The sequence below is a fragment of the Nesoenas mayeri genome, assembly GCF_963082525.1.
Source record: "Nesoenas mayeri genome assembly, chromosome: 3".
Lineage (NCBI taxonomy): Eukaryota > Metazoa > Chordata > Aves > Columbiformes > Columbidae > Nesoenas > Nesoenas mayeri.
The window spans coordinates 60378470-60398516 of NC_137544.1; the positions used below are offsets into that span (position 1 = coordinate 60378470).

Sequence of the window (20047 nt, forward strand, 5' to 3'; positions counted from 1 at the left end):
AGAGAACTTAAGAGTTATTCCACACATTTATATACCTAAGCAATGTCAGATAAACTCTTCAGTAGGAGGTTGTCAGGAAAGTCATGGCTTCCACTGTTGAGCAAAACTAGGCAAGTTTCAGTTACAAGAAGTTAGCATTAAGCAAACAGTGTACACAGGCTTCATTAATAAGAATGAAATCAGAAGCAGAATCCAGAAGTTTGAAGTGCCATAATTTGCAGTTAAGTAGGGTTAGGAAAAATATTTACTACCATCATTTTGGAGCTCCCACAAATGCAGGCTACAGCAGCTAAAGTTCTTCTCACTAGGATGTTAGTACTGCAAAGACACAGAAACTTCAGCTAACAGTTCAGGGGCTACACCATTTTCCTTACGAAATACACACATTTTGCAAAATAACACTTTAGTGTCACAAGATGTTATACATGTAGCTACTCTACCCATGGTGTTCACACACCTTTTTGAAACACTATCCATTCACTTTTGTTGTAAGCACATCTGTTTCTAAATGTAACTACACACCTACACATCTTTTCTATGAGAACTGTCAGGAACTGCAACTTGCATGCTGGTGCACATTTCCTCCAAGCTATTCCCCTTCCTCCTACTGAACACAATGCTGTGGAAGGAACAACCTATTCTGCATTTAGCTAAGCTGTACGTTTGGCAACTCTTTGAGGAAACAGCTCTTAAATGAGGAATTTGTGAAGATTTAGAACACAGAGCCACACTATTGAACAAAGCAATTACTGGAACAGTGAACAGAGCCTGAACAGACATGCAGCAGTTTAGCATTTGATTTAGTAGCTAGAGTAGGTAGCCTCATTGCTCCCCAAAGTGTTATTTCAGGCAGTCAGTAAGCTGCAGTCAAAGCTTAGTCTTAAAGCAGCAGCCTGATTTGCACAAGTATAATACTTGCCACAAACAAAACAAAAAAAACCACCACACAAAAAAACCCACAAACCAAAAAGTCTCCCAAGTTTCCAAAACTAGCCAATAACTTTTGGATCTGGTTCACTATTAAGTAACTCAGACTTCAGAGACTACACATGAAAGAACTGAGTGTACCACTTTTTTGTGATGCTGTCTCTAAGGCACAGGCTAACTGCATCAGTATAGTCACTTCTAGCTTTTGTGTTTGGAAGTGCTGACTTTGTACACACCAGATGACATTCCCAATCCACCATTTTAACACTTCTATCTCTCTCTCTCTGGCTCATGATGCATTGTTTGCAATACAATAAATGCAGTATAGTCAAATCCAGTCCCAGGTCTCCACAGCTTAAGCAGTGCAGCAAATTGATAGTGTGGCTGCAAAACTATCTAGCCATTTACTGCCAATAGCATAAGAACAAACCCAAGGAATTTGTACCTAGTCCAGCATGGTGTCTCTCCAGTTCTCATAAATGCAGCATTGATCTTAGGCAAACTCAAAGCATCAGTCAGAAGAGCTAGTAGCACACAAATAGACACTATACCAAGTAAACAGACTCTGCAATCTTCTAGGAAGCCTAGGTAAGTATTGATTTCAGCAAAGAAACAACAAGTGTGAAAAAGCAAGATTTCAGAAATTAAAAAATACAAATGAAGTAGAAATAACTCCTTCATAACGCCTGTCTTCCCTGTGTCTGACACTCGAGTTATTTCTCCATTAAATCCTATGACAAGTAGCAGGCTGTGTGCATCAGGACTGAAGCCCTTTGTTTTTCCACACAAGCAAAACCAGGCTGTGCAGGAGCAGCACTGCCCACAGTCCTGCCCATGTTGCTCATTCCTGGCTGAGGGGAGGGATGATTCATACCATTCAACAAGCACCCTGCTCCAGACTCCCTTTCTGTAAGAACATAATAATGACCCACTTTCCAATAAAAGATTTTTTTGATAAAGTAATTATTCCAGTGCAAAATTATAAAGCTTCTTATAGTTCTACTATTTTGAGATTTAACTAAATGTGATAGCAGGATGTATAGACCCATCATTACTTCAGAAGATAAACAGATCTAGGATTTAAAGACCAATGAGAAATTTGCACCAATTCCTTCAAGGTAGTTTCAGGTACTATACAACTATACCTGTCCTTGGAAGTTGTCTCTTTCTTTGAAATGGATACTGTATGGTTCTTTCTTTCAAGCAAGAATTAGACCACTCATTGTTTTCCTGCAAAACACAGTTCAATTCAGTAAAGCCAGAGAGATCCAGAACAGGATGGTAAGTGCTTTCAGTCCATTACCAAGAGAAAAAGATAAGTGCTCTAAGCCTGAAAATGGGTGGTCAGATTCATTACTTTTTCAATTTAATTCAATTCAGAGGAATTACAACAGGGACAAAGTTGGCCCAGCCTTTTTAATGCTTTTGCACAAGTCTTATCTTGCATCTTCTTGCCCAATATACTTTAACATTCCCCACACACAGCACCTCTTCTTAGGAGATCTGCGCTACTCCTGAGTTACAACTACATAAGACAGGATTACAGTTGTGCAAAACATTTGCAGTTCTGAAAAGATCAAACTACCCAGTTACAACTACCTCATGAAATATTTTAACTACTTCAAGATCAGTAAGCCTAGTTTTTTCCTCATACACTTTTTTAATTCTTAGTTTCAACTCCTATTCAGAGAAGGCTTAATTAAAAGACTTTGGAAGAGGTTTTAAAGACTATGGGAAGGGAATACACATGAAGTCTAGCTTTTCAGTGCTCAAAACCTGAAGTACCTCAGTTCTGTAATTGGTGGGCTTCAACTGATACCACAGGACATCTTTCCAGCTGTGACAGCAGACTAATTTGTAGTATTAACTACTGCAGGCAACAGCCTATTGGGGTTTTTCCCACTCTCTTAGCAGGAAAGTATTCGACTTAACAGAGCAAGAACAGGATACAGAATCAATGTCTGCAATCTTTGTGTTTCATTCTTCCAAAGTTTGTGATGAAATCTATAGTGTAACCTCTTCCCACACCAGTTGTTTAGAAACAATAGCCCTTTAAAAAGAAGAGAGAAATCATCAATAAGTGTTCCTACTTTGTTTACCTGGGAGTCGGGGAATGCCTTCGCAATACTTATCTATTTTCTTTCCCACATAATCAGACTTCAAGTACTGGAATATTTTTCAATGATGCCTTGCAATACACCTCTATTATAGTACATGGGTGAGGCATACTACCCTGCTTGCATAAGGGCAGATGCTGGAAGAAAGGCTTCTCCATGTCAAAAAAGTCAACTTTCACCCTGCTTTCAGGCTAAGCAGTTTACCACAGCACTGCTTACTACTTTGCTACAGAGGCTTGGAATTGGGAACACTGGTACAGTAGCAATCCTTGCATGCAGAAAGCTTTGGGGATCAGCTGATATTAAGATTTCTCCCCAAAGGTACCCACAGACAGTGGGAACATTTACACCAACACCACTGATGAAAAGACTTTAGCCCATATACTTCACCAAAATCACAAACCACACTATAATGTTATGATGCCTTACCTGGGTGAGACAGGGCATGGAAATACTTTCAAATTTTTGATCAGTTATTTGTGATTTCCTAGGCAGACTTGGCAGGACCGCATCTGCAATGTTTACCAAAAGAAATTCAATCTGTTTAAAAGACTGTAACAACCAACATATCTCCGTCTCATCAAATCCATGAATAGGCAATCTATGGCAGTGGCAGCAGACCTGCTCAGCAAATCAACCTGGCAGCAACCTCCTCCACCATCTGCTTGGCCAGCAGCACCTCAGCACACACAATCTTTGGTTCTACTGGCACGTGAAAGGCAGAGCTCAGTGGACCACAACCAACAGGCCATGCAAGCTGCCCATCAAAGCAGCCCAACTTTGCAAGCATCAGTGCCTGAGCAGCTCTGACCAGCTACAGCTCCTGCTGGCCCTTCCCTGCCAGGCCATGGAGAATACAGCACAGGAGAAACAGCAGAAAAGGCCCCACTGCCAATTAGCATAAGCCTCAATGCTTCACTTCCTCAGCCATGAGTTGTATCCAACACAAATTAACTTTTCTTTCAGTAGAAAGTCCCAATTAATTTTGAAGGCATTCTGGACACCAACACCCTTCTTATTCTGCTCATGTTATTTTTCCCCCTTTAAAAAGCAAAGCATAAAACATATCCAGCATTGCACAATTTCACAGCAGCACAAAATAAGGGTATTTGGAAAGTGGCTTCAGCACTTAGAATTGCACAGCAGTGTGTTATATAATGGAAAAGCCAGATCTCATTGGATTTTGCCATTTAAAGATCCAAGAGCACAACAGAGTGAAAGTTTAAGCATATTCAGACAGTGATTTCACATCTTTTAACACCTGCAGCTAGCATAGTCTTCTCAAAAGGCTTATAGGGAAAACATTTTGTTCTCATTTTGTAAAAAATTATTTTCTGATAAATATACATATATATCACAAAAATGTATATATTATACTACACATGAAACCCTTTTGGAGTATATAATGAATGCAGTTTTAATTTAAAGAACATTCAAGCAAAAGGTCAATGAAAGAAGCTGGGACACCAGAAAGGGAGAAAATGCTGTGCAGAGAGTGGGAATTAGGTGCACTGTTGCTCAGTCACAAGTAATCACAGCATCACTGGCTGGCTATTTTTCTACAGACTATATTCAATAATCCCTACACAGCCTGCAATATTTGAGTCAGACAGGATAGCTCTCATTATACTCACTATTGTCAGGATGTCCTGCAAAAACAAGTTTCCCCTCCCCAGAGAAAGAAGCAGAGACTGTTCCTGTAAATGTTACTAGATGTTATATTTATCAACAGTTATTCTCTAAGTCACTAGAATTTTCATGTGAAAAGGCAGTCTTTGCAACACAGGTCTCAGACAGACTGTTAATCAATAGACTGGTGATTGTAAAACCAGTTAAGACAGTTGCTTTAAAAATAAAAATCAAGCCTTCCTCAAGTGAAGAACATGCCTCTGTGTTTACATTGTTACATCATCTCTTGACTTTCATGACACTCACTCACTCCTGGCCTCCTATGTCATTGTATTTTTGCACTGCTTCAGTCCATGAAAGTGAGCAGGTGAGGCTGGACATTCTGTGGCAGAGAATTGGTTGAGAATGGGGAAGGACAAAGGGTTTAAAAAAATAAGTAAACGGACCCACACACAGGCATGCATTACGAAAGGTTTTGTAACCAAAGAGAAAAACTGAAAATTTGACTTTGAATTACAGCTGTCATATCCTGCTTACTCCACAAAACACCCCATTTCTTAGTATGCAGTAACTCTGCCAACCCACTTTAACTATTCTACAGTTCACTATAAGAAATATCTTGTCTCTCTTTAAGGACTAATAAAGCAGATGTCATCAACATTAAATACAAAAGTAAGCCTTCTGATCAAGTTGCTCCCCAGCTTGTTTCTTTCTAAAGCTATGTTAGTTTACATGGTTTTGAGAACAGGTGCCTGCTTATGTGCCTCACCGGTTGGAATGTGTCAGATCAGACTCCTGGGAGCCACAACAAGGGCAAGCAAGAATAAACAGCAACAAAAAGATGAGGGGAACCTCTCCCACTAACATAGATCCCCTTCTTGAAGCTTTTGGTAGCTTACCAGGGTCAAGCTTACAAGGCCATATAGTTGCTCCCCCTGCTTTAAAATACAAACAAACAAAAAAACACACCACAAATAAACCCCACAAAATAAACATACACAAAAAAACAAACAAAAAACCACAAACAAACAACAAAAAACCCACACACTAACCACAAACAAAAGAGGTCAAAACCATCTGAAAATACTTCCAACAACTCCACTAAAAACTGGCCTGCAGACTTCCACATTTCATCAACATAACTTTCTTGCCTTGATTTATGGCAAAAAAGCTACAGCCTCACCATCTGGGACTAAATTAGTGATAACAACTTGCTACTGGCAATTATATGCATCTTTTTGAAAAGAAATCCTAGAATAAGTTTAAGAAAACTCCATAATCAAAGCCTGGAGTATAAAGCGAAAGACCAAAGAACAGGACTTCCTCAAAATGTAAGCTAAATCTTCACCAAGTGTTAAAGGGAACTTCTAGTAGCAGCCAGATACACTGAGCTCCTTCACAACCAGGCAATAGCAGGGCCTGTTTGCTGAGCTAAGATAAGCATAAATCACCTCAGAAAACCTTGAGGTCAAGAGTCTATTCAGAACTCCAACACATTATAATCATGGAGATGCTGTCTTCATTTCTCAAGAGAGAAAGATAAACCTTTCTTACTGCCACCCTAAATATTTCAACCTTGAAATGTTACTCATCACACAGATGCCACAAGCAAGTGAAATCTGTAAGGATGGTGATTAAACAAAAATGCAACAGAAAAAGAGGGCATACGTAAGCAACACAAGGGTGTGGGCATCACAATCCTCACTATCCTGCTTTCCTATGCTCTGCATCAGTTATTGGCTAGAAAGACTTATGTTAAACATATTGCAGTGAAAAGCCACGCTACTCTGTGTATGATCTTCAGTGACACTGAGCATCTGAGATGTGGTTTACAGCAGCAATCCAGGTAACTCACAGTGAGGCTAACACTAAACACAAAGTAGCTGACAGTTGCGTTTATTAAACTCAAGAATAAACTGGTGATGAAAAATTCTGGCACAAAAGTAAATACATTATGGAATATTTCAGGAAAGACAGGTTGGAAGTGTAAGAACATACCAAAATGCTGATATCCCAGGCACAATGACAAGCACAAGCTGCCTGGTCTGCAGCCTAGTTTTATTGCCAATACCTCACTCAGCAGCTGGTTGTTGCTGTCCTTTTCTGGTTTACAGATGGCAACTGCCATCTGCTTTTACTTTACCCCTTTACCCTCTCATTTTGCAACTAAACGTGGAAGTTTAACATAGCTAGATGGAGGTTTGTTTTGGAGTTGGGGTTTTGTTTGTTTGCTTTTTAAAACACAAACTACTTTTTCTTCCTTCGCTGCAGGGAATAAGAGACTGAGGTAGACATGTTTTGGTTTCTCTAGTGAAAGGGAATGCATACAAAATGTGAAAGTAGCATTGTCTAGAGTTCGTGTGGCTCCATGTCCAAGATGGGGATGCACATTCCTTATTGAAACAGCTGTTACAATTAAGAAGGAATAACAGGCAAGAAGGTTCAGCGGTTTGTTTTCCACTATACTGCCACCACTGCACTCAGAAATATAAACAAGTGAGAACTCCACCAACATCACACCTCTGTCTTCAAAACCAGCTCAGACACAGCTGATGTCATTCATGGCGTCTCAGCATACAAGCCAAAACTTAGTGTTGTCATTTTCATCAGTGCATTAGTCAGCACGCAGCCAATGGGGAAACCAACTTTGAAAAAGGGAAAAAAAAAAAAAGCTAGAATTGGCTGTGTGAAAGGATGAGTTCTCATGTCAAGGGCGAGTAACCGGATAAACCTGCATTTCCAAAACAGCTTTCCGAAAAGCCCTCTGAAGCAGAATTGAGAAACAAGATAGCTTTGTACACTAAAATACAACAGTGTGAAATAAGTTCTGTCAGCACTTCTATAATAAAACTTGCCTGTGCTGAAAAAGATCTGCAACTCAAGAATGGAAAAACCAAGCCTCTTCAGCACACTTAACAGCGTGGTTCTGAGATTTTTAGGTCCAGGATCTTTCACTGCACTTTCAACTAGGCAGACTGTCTCTGCCCAAGACATTAGCACTACAATCACATTCCCATCAATTAAATTAGAATTCGGGCAGTCTGCAGAAGTGTTATTTTTGGAAGTATATGTTACTTCCCCACTCCTCTTCCTCATTGTCTCCCAGCACACAGACAATAAAAATTCTCCTTCATATTTTATGTGTCATCCACTATCCTCGGATACTTCAGCAGGCATCACGGTTCCTGGTAAGGAAAGAGAGCACACTTCTAGCACAGCATACCATGCAATAGGAGTTGGCTATGGCACTAGGCTGCAGCAAGGTTCTTCTGAGACAAAACTCCACCAGCCAAATATTTCCTGGCTGCAAAGGTGTACAACGGCACCAGCTTTGTTCCACAACCTCCCAATGCTAAACAAAAAAGTCAGCTGCAGATCACTGAAGAGATGTGTGAGCAGCTTTACCTGCCAGATTGTGGAAGAACAGTTGTTCCCATATCTGCTTCAGATGTGAAAGGAAGACCCACAAGAAAGTTGACTGTGAAAAAAAACCAAAACAAAACACCACAACATCCATGTGAAGGACTAGGCCAATTAGCAGGCATGACTGGAGATTCAGAGTGCAGTGGTATTAAACAAGAGAAATAAAGACTGAAGACCAGACAGCCAGCAACCAACCTACAAATTCAGTACATCGAGTCCTTCTGGGACTTCCAGTACCTTGAGTATTTCCCCTGGGTTGTTGAGGTTTTGGGGTAACTCTCAACTCCTAAGAAAACTGTCTTGTCCCCTCCTCTTGCAAGCTGATTGTAAATCTGGCCTCCAACACACAGTATTGACAACCACTTACTGAGATTAAGGACCAATTGTAAATCCACAACTATTAATATAACTTCTAACGGGAAACTCCTGCTTTCCCTGAAGGCAGCTGTACAGACACTATTACCAGAAAAGGAAAAGTGCTTCAGCTAATTAAATTTTTATTCTTAAGTGAAGGACATCAACTGAAAGATTTCTATGGTTTGGATTCTCTACTACTTCCCACCAGTCTCAGCAGATATTATACCTGTACTTGATTTGCTCAAAATCTTGATTCCAAACCCAGTTTCCACTTGTTGACACCTGCACAGTTAAACTCTAGAAATTAGACATGAACTCAAATCTATAGAAGTATAGCTAATCCCTGAGAAAAACTGTGTTGCCTCTACAGAGCTAAAGGGCAAAACTGGGCTTCAACAGATCTGAAACAACTAGAAGGTAATTCTATTTGCCCAGCACTAATAAAAGTGAACAAAAACTTCAATGTACTTTTAATCTGACAGGCAATCAGAGAGAGAGAATCTTGTACTATCATCCCATTGAAGCTACAGAAGGTTTTATTCTAGTTCAAAACAACTGAACAGTTCCCCAGCACACACACAAACGGCAGCTACACCTGCGTCAGTACTGACACAGCAGTTCAGCTTTCCACCAGCATAGGCTGCCCCAAATCCCTTGTCTCCTTTTAGTACAGGGACACAGACTCTGCTTTCTGGAGAACCCTGCATTCAGGTTAAGCTGCTACGACCTGCCTACTGGAACTTTGTTTATTGTAGCCATTATCAGCAAGTCAATCATTGTGAAGCTCACATTCTGGTGCGTCTCCTCTGAAACTGCGAGTATAAAAAGAAAATTTGAACAATCTGCATGCTATCCCTAGTCATTCCTACCTTGACTAAGCAGTTATGCTGTATCTATGCACTCAGGTCACTAAGATGGATTTGGGGACAATCTGGATATTCAATGGTTGTCATAGCCAAACCTATAAATCAATGAGATGGGACTTTTGTGTAGAATTTGGTAAAAGTGATTCCTCTCCTCTGAAAGAGAAAAATACATTGTCTCAAGCAACAAGATGTGAAAGCCTGAGTTTTAGTGTACTCCCTAATTTAGTTTCTGATGTTTCATCTGCATTTCTATTTGCTTGTTAAAGATCGCCCATAGCCTCCCTTATCTTCCTTACATGAGATCTGACCTACAGACATTACTATCTACTCATACCATGCTTTAACTCAACGCAGGTGAAACTCATAAGTTTCAAGTAGTGCTCACTGCAAAAATAGCACACCATGAGATGCACCTTCAGTGAGTGAAGGCAGTTCATTAAAACACTGCAAATTGTATCAATCATTGTGGCATTTTTTTCTCCTGCCACATTACTGTTGTGGCCTGAGGTTGAGTAAACTAGGCTAAATAATTCCTTAACACAGCTTAAAAAACACAAATCACTTCTGAAGAGGCTTCTGACAATAAAACAACACTCTCTTGAGATGCTTCCATTTAGAACTTTTAATTCTCCAATACCAGAAAAACAAGTTCTCCAGTTGTACAGATTGAATTTAAATAAGCAGGAAAAAAAAACCCCACATATATATACACACATATATATAAAGGACTCTGTGGGCAGCTGAGTAAGCAAAGAATGTACACATGTGAGTTTGTGCAGGAAGAAAAATTATGTACTCCCACTGATTCATCAAGCCCAGTAAGGAGCAGAGTTCCATCATTGCTTGCTCATGGCCAGAAGCAACACACTAGGCCAGTGCTCATTAATTTCTCTGGAGTTTGATTTGACAAGCGAAAGGTTTTATCTTAAAAATAAAGCCAGACTTCTAGGTACCTGGATACAAATGTAACTCAGAAGGAGCAAATGGATGTAGCAGTTTCTGAGCAAGCTTGCAAACAGCAGCAGGAGTGCCAAGACTCTTGACAACATCACAATCACAAAAACATCAGGGGATCTAACTGCAACATATTTATTTTAAAAATACGTGCTTAGCTCCAACCTCATTTATCCACTGCAAAATACTACCCAAGCATGCGTAGTATGGTACAGATAGGGCACGGAACTCCCATTTCTTCTTGCTGTCATCTTATTCCAATGGCACATTACTGTATAAACCCCTTGAAAGAGTATTCTTTTTATATTTTCAGGGAAAAAAATATAAGACCTTGGAGAATGTCAAGATCCTTGGACAGATCTACTGTGCTACACATTTCTCTCTTTCCCATAAGAAGCTACCATAAACCTACATTGCTTTTGTATGTATTTTCCACACAGTTGGAATCACATAGCAAATTTAAGGTTTTTAAAGCCACTAGTCTCACAGTGGTAACAGTGAATAAGGAAGAAACTCCACTGCTTGCTATCAACCTGTCATGAGTGCCATTTCTTATTTTATGGAGCTTTCTTGAGAACTGTCTAAATTAAGCTCTGCTTTTTTTTGCAACATGGACAAGCATTCTCTCTTGCAAGTACAGTAACCAAATACCGCACCCTGTTCTCACATGGACAGCTCTGATGAATACTCTGTTATCGTTTATATCTTGGTTGAAATGACCTTGTTTACTTACAAAAGTTACTTCGCAAAATTCAATCTTTTCCCTAATTAGGATTATCCTCAGTTCACATGCCAAGTTAACCTGAATTCCTTTTAACAAATATCTTAAAGACTTAGTTGTATTTTTTTGGGCTTTTGCCATCCACACACTCAATTCAAGTATGCTCCCTGAGCACATGAATAGATCACAAGCTGTTTCCTCCCACAAAAACAGCTAACAAAATACATGAACACAATCCTCTAGAATCAGCAGTGGAAGCCTCTTCTTATGGAGCTGAGCTAGAAGTGTAAGATGATTCTTAGTCAGCATAGATAAGCTCTCAGTAATCCCAGCACACACTTCGATGAACAGACTGTGTTACAATACAAGCCAACTCCTCAGACCTGGGACTTTCACTCTGAAAGCCAGAGGGAGTGAGCAAATCAGATTTGCTCCACTGGTCTGCAGACATATTCCCTGCTATCCTTGAGACTTCCAGCACAGTCTCTTTGCTTCACTGCAAATAAATTACTTCATGTTAGGATCTCTTTGTCTTTGTTACAAATAAGTTGTTTTGTGCTACCCAGCACCTACAGCTATGAACTGTGAAATTCTACAAAGGAGACAGCTTTGTAGTAGCTTCCTGAAAAAAAAGCCACAACTTCCTTCTGCACCTCCAACAGCTATAAATTAGGTAATTAATACAGGGTTTTGTTGTTGTTGTTTTGTTTTGTTGTTGTTGTTTCATTTTGTTGTTGTTTGTTTTTTTTAAGAATGCACATCCCAGATACTTGGAGAGCCATTTTAAAATAAACATCCAGAAAAATCACAGATGCTTTTGGACCCTTCTTCTTCTGGCCTTGGCTAGCAGAAAGACAGAGGAAGTGTAAAGAAACATAGCAGCACTCACTGGAAGGTGCAGGATAAGAAACCACACTGTCCAGGTTCTCAGCCCTGCCCCTTTACACAACAAGCATTGTAATGAGACTTGGTACCCTTCCTTCCTTCCACCCACTCTTTCCCCTAACTTTGCCTCAAATGCAGATGGGCAAGATAATGCTAGCAACTGCCAAGAAAACCTCCAATACTTGATTTTGATAAGCCACTTCACCAGACTTTAACAGCTGCTCAGTGTTCTGCCCAAAACAAACTGGCGGTCATTCTACTGACCCAGTGGGAAAGCCACCATCCCAGGCAGTTTTGTTGGTTTGCAGTGTGGTGGAGGCAAGAGACCAAGCTGTCATTCTGGATTCAGCCTGAGGCACAGACTCTGCAGTGTGGGATAAGATTACTCTTCCACACCCCATGCAGTACCTGTTTTGTAGGTATACAGTTTCAGTTTCCAGGACTATCGGTTTAATGCCCTTGAAGATGACAAATTCCCTTTTCTTTCCAGTATCTTAAGTCTGTGTTTGGGTACAGACACACAGCAACAAAATAACAACTGAATTAAAAGTTAGCCAATCTGATTTTCCCCAATACATTCAGAACACTGAGACCAAGTACACAAACAGTCATATTAGAAAAATCTCTCTCATCTCTCTGGATGAACAAAGCTTACATCTGAAATGAGCATTACACAAAAACATTACCTCCACACAACAGCAGCAAAATCTGGTAATCACAAACATTGCTGCCATGCACCAAAGGACTGAAAAATCCTTTTTGTTTTCAAGATGACAAAATATCAGTGCTACTGTTCAGAGACGTAAAGCACATATGTCTAACTTGGTATTAGCAGCAACAATCACTCAGCAGATTAGAGTTATAGTCCCTTGATAAGTTTTAATGAAGCAGGCAGGTGAAGGATTCTTTTGTTAGGTTAGTTGAGGCTTGTTTTCATTTGTTTGCCATAATTCTCATATGGCAGCTATTTCAGTTATTAATTATCCAAATTTATAATCCAGAAATATTAGCATAACTTTTCTATGCTCTTCAAATGATGATAATGTTGTGTCTCTAAAATTAACAGTCTGAGAAGGTATCCCTCTCTCCCCCAAGAGGAAGGAGAGGAGACATCACTTACAAATTTCATAAAATTGACTGAGAGTTAAGACCACATCCAAGGTGCACAAAAATCAGCGTATCAGAGCAGGAAAATACTAAGGTGAATTGAATTGCTCGTGCCTGAATGTAAAAAATGGATGAGGCCACAATTCACACACACAGGACGGATACCTTTAATTAAACACTAATCTACCTGGACACATCTTTGCAATTTACATAAAGAATGACATTCACACACTATCTTCAGTCACAGAAACAGTATTTGTTTTACAACAGAAGCTTTATGGGAACACTGAAGCTGTTGAGTGTGTGGTTTTGTGCCTGTTTTGTCTGGTTTCTTTGTGGATATAGTTGCAGAACTGCTTGTGACTGAAAGTGAAAACAATTCCAGTGCAAAATAAGGTTCTGCAAACTGATACATATTGTAATTGAAGAGTGCAGTATGTATTGAAATTATTGTATAACAAGAGAGGAGAACAGAGGCTGCTAACAAAAGCAAGAAGCAATTAAAAGTAATTTTTATTGGCACTGTTCTACCACGCAACAGCTGCAATACCCTGCAATAGTGGCTGCTATACAGACATGTAACAAAAATGCAGGCCTTATCTCAAAGACAAGAGGAGGAAGGAAGTTAAAATACTTGGTGAAAAAGCAGTGAGTACAATTCCTATCAAAGAAAATGAAGTATCAGGAGCACATGGCTACAAACATCATTGAGGGCTTTTAACCATCTCCAGATTAAAAATATCATTGACAGATATTTTAATTTCATTATTTGTTTACACTGGAGGAACAAACTCATTGTCTACCAGACTTCTCAGATTAAAATACAGACACAAACAAGAAATGCTGAGATCAAAATCAGTTCACAGAAAATCTCACAGATATTAATCACTTTATGATCCACACAACTATTGGTTTCCCAGATGACAAAAAGCACTCTCATACAAACTCTAATCAAGTCTTAGTGGGCCAAGACAACCTGAACTACCAAAATTATTATTTTACAACTTGTGATGATATTCAAATATCCTTAATGGAAGAACAAGCTGCTTTATTACTTCAGAGTATCAGACCCATCAAAGGCCTCTTGGTACAGCTGTACCAAGGGCAGGTCCAGCATGATTATAGGATATGCAGATGAAGATGTGTAGCCCGCTTCTCATGAAGATGACACTGACTCAGTATGTGCTAGAGTGGGAAAAAGAAACATCTCAGCATCTGCAGGAGCTTGCTGAGTGAGCAGGACAGGTAGAGAACTAAGACAAAGCAAACACTGTAAAGTAGCAACAGACTTTAACAACTCAAGGAAGCTGCACATAGGTCCATCACACATCTTATGTTTCTGCTCAGAGCTGGTCTGGACTGACCTCAGTTGGTACCATGTAGGGAAGGGAGACCACCGCCCTGAGTACATGCATTCTCCATGACCAGACATTGCAGTTCTAACCCATCCAACCCATGATAATGCATTCAAATGTACAGAAGGGTAAATAACTACAGGTATTAGTGTATAATTGGTGTTCTAGAGACAGTATGAGCCATTTCAAGTATCTAGTAAAAGAAAATCAGTATGCTTCCAAAATATTTTGTACAGCCTCCTGTATTATTTGTCACTCAAAGCACTCAAGGTAAGCCACCAAAGTTTTATCTTATTAAAACCATATGCACTTGTTAGTTTGCTGTCTGTGCTCCTGGGCACATTTGTCTACCTACATTTCACAGCAAGAAGAGGAAAAACGAATAATCAAAAATGGAATCTCAGTTATAACAACAGAAGCAAAGAATAAGCACATCTGTATAATTGCTGCAAGTAGGAAACACTAGCTAAGTCAACAAAAACTTTTACCCTGGGAAACTATCAGTGCCACTGAACAAAACCAGGAAAATTATTGATTCTTAGCTCTACGGACTGTTGACTCTGGAAGTTAACCAGTGGGTGATAAAGTAACATGCTTCTTAAAACATTAAAAACTCAACCTCACACTAGAGTTTCTACCTCGATTTTATACGGGCAGTTTCAAATACACAGAAGAGCAGGTAACTATATACACAATACCCTAATACATTAGGCACATTCACAATGACTAGCAATATATATTCTATCACAACACTCAAATCTGTCAGGTTCTTTACTACTCTGAGTTTAAAAGTACAAGCTGCAAACTCAAAAAAAAATCTTAAGTTCTGAGTTTGTTTGTAACAGCTACCAGCTTCTTTCCTTCAAGAAAAAGAAAATAACTAGTTAGCTGTAAATTATTCAGCTCTAATAAATATACATACTATAAATTTGCTATTTAAATGCTTGCTAACCGCTCCTGTTACATGGTAGAATGGTAACCTCTGAAATTTGAAACACTGTCTTGAGGCTACAAACTACCATTTGTGTTGTAAACAAGCAAACAAACCCCCTGCCCTCCCTCCCCCTAAAGAAGACCAGAAAAACGAGCGCTCATATAAATTGAATCACTCGATCACAAAAAAACCACAAGAATAAAAAAAATATAATGATAAAACTTAAAATTCTAGTCTCAATTGTAAGGTGCAAGATCCCTGCCACATCAACAGAATTTAAACACTAGGATCCATGTGGAAAACATTAATTACATTATATAAGTCAGACAGTGGTTACACATGCTTGACAGACCTCTTATAAATCAATGGCCATCAGCATCCCTCCACCACCAGCACTCACCTACTTTAAACACCTTAAATAATTTTCTTTAGCAGTTACAATTTGTTAGGTTTGTTGGTTGGTTGGGGTTTTTTGTCAGACTGCTCAAAGTCAATGGATTTGAACACTATTTTTCTACACTCTCCCAAAGGCATGCTGCCCCTTATGCACACAAATGGAAGTATCACTAATTTTACACTGTCTTTGGCAAAGCTGTCTTCTGTAACAGGCTGGTATTGCATTCTGTATTCTCCAAGCCCACAATCACCCTTTTTTTGTAGGTATTCATCCAGACAGTGCACAGAAATCAAAGACAACACACATAAATTCACTGATACATATTTCTGATGCAGGACCCTTATCCCTACCAGAAAAAAAATGTGGTTAATAACTGAAAAGTATTTTTTTCTTCATCTCCAGAACAGATTATTGCATAACAATCCATGCACAGTGCATTTGTGGGTGCCAATATGCACTGCCAAACTGCACCAGTCACTTACAGACTCTCTAAGGCATACAGAAGAGCTAATAAAATGTACCTCCTGTGCAGTGTATTCCACACACAGCCCTGATCGCCCTGCAGAACCACAACATACCTTTCAGTATTTTGGAACTCCCATTCTTTTGCTGCTCATCCTCTTCGTTAATGGTGAATAAACCCAGAGGATTTGGCCTGGCACTTTTCTTCAGTCTCTCTTGTCGGAGGGCAGTAACTGCACCAGGCATGTTGCAGCTGTCTGTTTCTTATGAAAAAAGAAAAAGTAAGAAACTGCAGCCCTTGCTTAGCTGCTAGCTGCAACACTGGCTGTTCATTTGAGCACTTGTAATAGATCCTCTATGGATAATCAGTATGCAAACAGCTGACAAATACTAATATCCAGTCGGCAGCAAAAGGTTTGCAGTCTTTCCCCACCTTCAAGAAAAGCCCTAATTAAAGGCACATTGGTTTGGATGCTGCTCGTTGTTGTCTTAACCTGTTCAATCAGATCCCAGCCCACAGCTCCGGGTTCCTTGCCGCAGCACCTTTTCCCCCGCAGCTCTCTTCCAGCTACAGCACACTAAAATATTCAGCACGTAACACAAGAGGAGGAAAATATGATACGCCGCCGTTAACAGTTACCCTGACAACACTGACACATCCTAATCAAAGAGGGTCTTATGAGCGTTGTCTCCTCAGCTGCAGCAGGCCAGGCTTGGGAACGCAGCACTCCCGCACGCTTGTGGGGAGCTGGGAGCACCTCGGCAGCCAGGGCTGCGCCTTCCTCCTGGCAGGGCGGCGGGAGGATGGGGCTCTGCTTGCACAAGCAGATGAGCACTGAGTGAAAAGAAGCCTGGAAGGCTCCAGGCACAAACCTGCGTTTTGCCAGCTGCTCTGTTTAATCGTGGTTAGAAATTTTAGCTTAATCTAAACCAAGACAATGAGGATGAGTCTTCTTCCATATATGCATGTGTTGGGTGTCCCTCACCCCTCCACCCCTTAACCTTCCTATGCAGTGCATACCTTTTGCATTAGGAATGCATACACCCACAATTACAGGCAGGTGTTGGGACATTCTTTTCCGTGTGTGAAAACTCAAAAATCAGGATTTCTAGCTTGTACAGACACAAGACAACTAAAGGACTTTCGGAGTGAATATTCTGTACTGCACCGTCAGTTTTACAGCACCAACCATTAACATTCGCTTTGCAAAATGAACAAAATACAAATAACCTAGGTGGTTTTAATTAGTTGGATTTCCTTCATATGCTGGCTTTCTGGATTTTCTTTAGCTGTTTGTGATAGAGCATTTGCTTATAGGTTTTGCAATCTGCATGTTCCATCCTTCACAGCTCCAAATAGCACTATGCAATATGCTGGATGTTTTACCCGCGAGACCTTAATCTTCATCCACTTCTAGCTCTCTAAATCAATGTGCGATCACCATTTCAAAATGCTGCTGAAGAAAAACTGCAAGCTAGAACATCTCTGTGATGTTAAAACTACAGGATTTTCCACACATCAGATTTAAGAGAAACTCGATGTAATGTGATCGGCTGCCACAAGATGGCACATACGTTAGTTGACAAGTCTGCAAGTGCCTCATATTGAAAATGCAAAATTATACAGACATATATGATCACCTCAACAGCATGGGTAACAATACTCAAGAAGAAGGGCCAGAGTTTATGACAGTAAACACATTATATGGGTCACAATGGCCTGGGATGCTCTTTACAGAGCACACTCAGCTGGCAGGACAACTCTATTCTCACACACCTCAGGCTCATCAGCCAGGAACCCAGTGGATGGAGAACACCACAGCACCACCTGAAGGCCCAGCTGGACCGTTCTTCCTTCTCCAGCACGGGCAGAAAGCACTCAACCAAAACAGAAGTATTCAGCAGGAGAGCAGCGGTTCTGAACAAAGCCCACAGCCCGCATTCACAAGGTGATTCCTCCTGGCTACATCCTGCTGCTTGGCTACACCTTGGACTCCCCGGGTGTACACGGAAGCTACACATGATGACATCTGTCTACAGTTAAAGACACTTTGTACTAAAGGGTGTGGACAAAAAAACAAAACAAAACAAAACAACAAAACAAAACAAAAAACCAAACCAAAACAAAACCCACAAAAAACCCAAAAACCTGTAACAGAAACCATTCTTTAGCTCAGCAATTTGCCTCCTGTGGTTTATACAAGTTACTACTTTGTCCTGTAAGAAAAACAGCTCCATTCCTCAAATCCCATACACTTAGTACCTACTACAAATACTACATGACAGTACATAGCAACAAAAAGAGGACAGTAGTTAGTACCATGAGTACTTTTCACATATGCCTAAGACTTGCCAACAGAACAAAAGTAACAGAAAACAACACTCACATGTCAACTTAGTTAACTATCAGTCCACTCCCTTTCACTGTTTTAAGTCACTAAGGATTCCTGTCCCTTTTAAACATTCTGTTCAATCAATCACCTTTAATTGCTAAACTACTTAAATAGGCATTTTTACACATATAAGAACTATTTAATACACAAAAAAACCACCACACTGGAGATGCTTTCAAGCTTACAGGTATGATAACTGTTTCAGCATCTCCATTTTCCTATTATATGAGGAGTCATAAAGAACAACCACAGGATTGAGAATGCCTTCCTTGGTCCCTGCAGGATCCCCTGCACCCATAAGAGTGACTTGCTCTGAATAGCAATGACTAAGTTTGATACTTCAGGGACTTGTGAAGATGGATTTAGGCTATAACACATAGGCAACTGAGGCACTGGTGCATATTTCTTCCTGATGACTGGCTAACGCAGAGGTGAACTCTGATGGAGTAAAAGATCAACAGCACATTCAGCTCGTGCAGCCTGATTTTATTTCAAGGCCCCTGTGGTTAAAAACTATGCCAGCCCACAACATGTTTCCAAATGCCTAATAAAATGACAGCATAGCCACCCGTTATGTATTACAAATAAAAGACACCTATTACAATGGCAGATACCACATAACTTTAGGTACTTGGTTATTTGTAAAAAAGCCTTCCTAATAACACTGCATCCATAAAAAGATGCCAATGCTGCATAAAACTAGACTGCACTAACAAATCTTATCCCTCCATCCATTGGTTTAGGGCAGAAAAAGAAATTCCTGAGGTATTCCTGGCAGGAAAGCTTTGCTATTTCAGCCTTGTCTCAGCTATGTGGGAGCTTCTATATAAAAACTGGGATGAAAGCAACATTCCCTTGAGGGAATGAAGTAGTGGATAATTTTAGTAGCAAGGCTGTTAAATTATTTTAAAAAGATCACCATTTGCTTACACAGCCTCTATTAGTCTTTTTCCCCCTCTAATCATTAGTCATACAGTGTACCAGTAAAATCACAGTTGAACTCTAACTGATGCAGTGAGACTCTCTCAAGAGGTGGAATGAGCGCAACTGGGTATCTTGAGGGCACTGGATAATTTTTGGGTTTTCCTTTCTACAACACTTTCAAACTCATCAGTTAAACCACTACACTTAAACACACCCACTTCCACCCACTGTATTCTACAGGTATAATTACCTGCACAATACATTACCTGATATGCAACAGTCTTAAGCAACAGCTAGAACAAAGGCTCTTAGGATAATTATGTTGTGATCTGGGAAATGTAAATATTTATAACAATGTGCTGATTGATGTTTCTGCTTTAACATCAGGTATTAAAGTTTGATATCTCTACCTATGAAATGAAAAGCAGGCTGAAGCCAGTCACCATGATACCTACGTGCAGTCTGCTATGGGTAACCTGATAATTTTCAATGGCTGAACTCTGGATTTGCTATCTTCTTTCATTCAAAGGGCTGTTTCAGTCCCTGTAAACTATCCAACACTACAGGAAGCTCATTACTGTGATTTAGAGTATAAT

At 40.0% G+C, this 20047-nt stretch overlaps 1 protein-coding gene across 1 annotated transcript in view; it reads right to left on the bottom strand.

The window, feature by feature from the left end:
- The window catches only part of MAP7 (microtubule associated protein 7), a gene marked incomplete at both ends in the record, with an annotated part of 117734 nt that overhangs the window by 86974 nt on the left and 10713 nt on the right, over positions 1-20047 (bottom strand). Inside the window, one exon of the mRNA XM_080341254.1 lies at positions 16251-16397. Within this exon, the coding sequence (XP_080197380.1) occupies positions 16251-16397 (147 nt within the window). The remainder of the gene's footprint in view (positions 1-16250; positions 16398-20047) is intronic.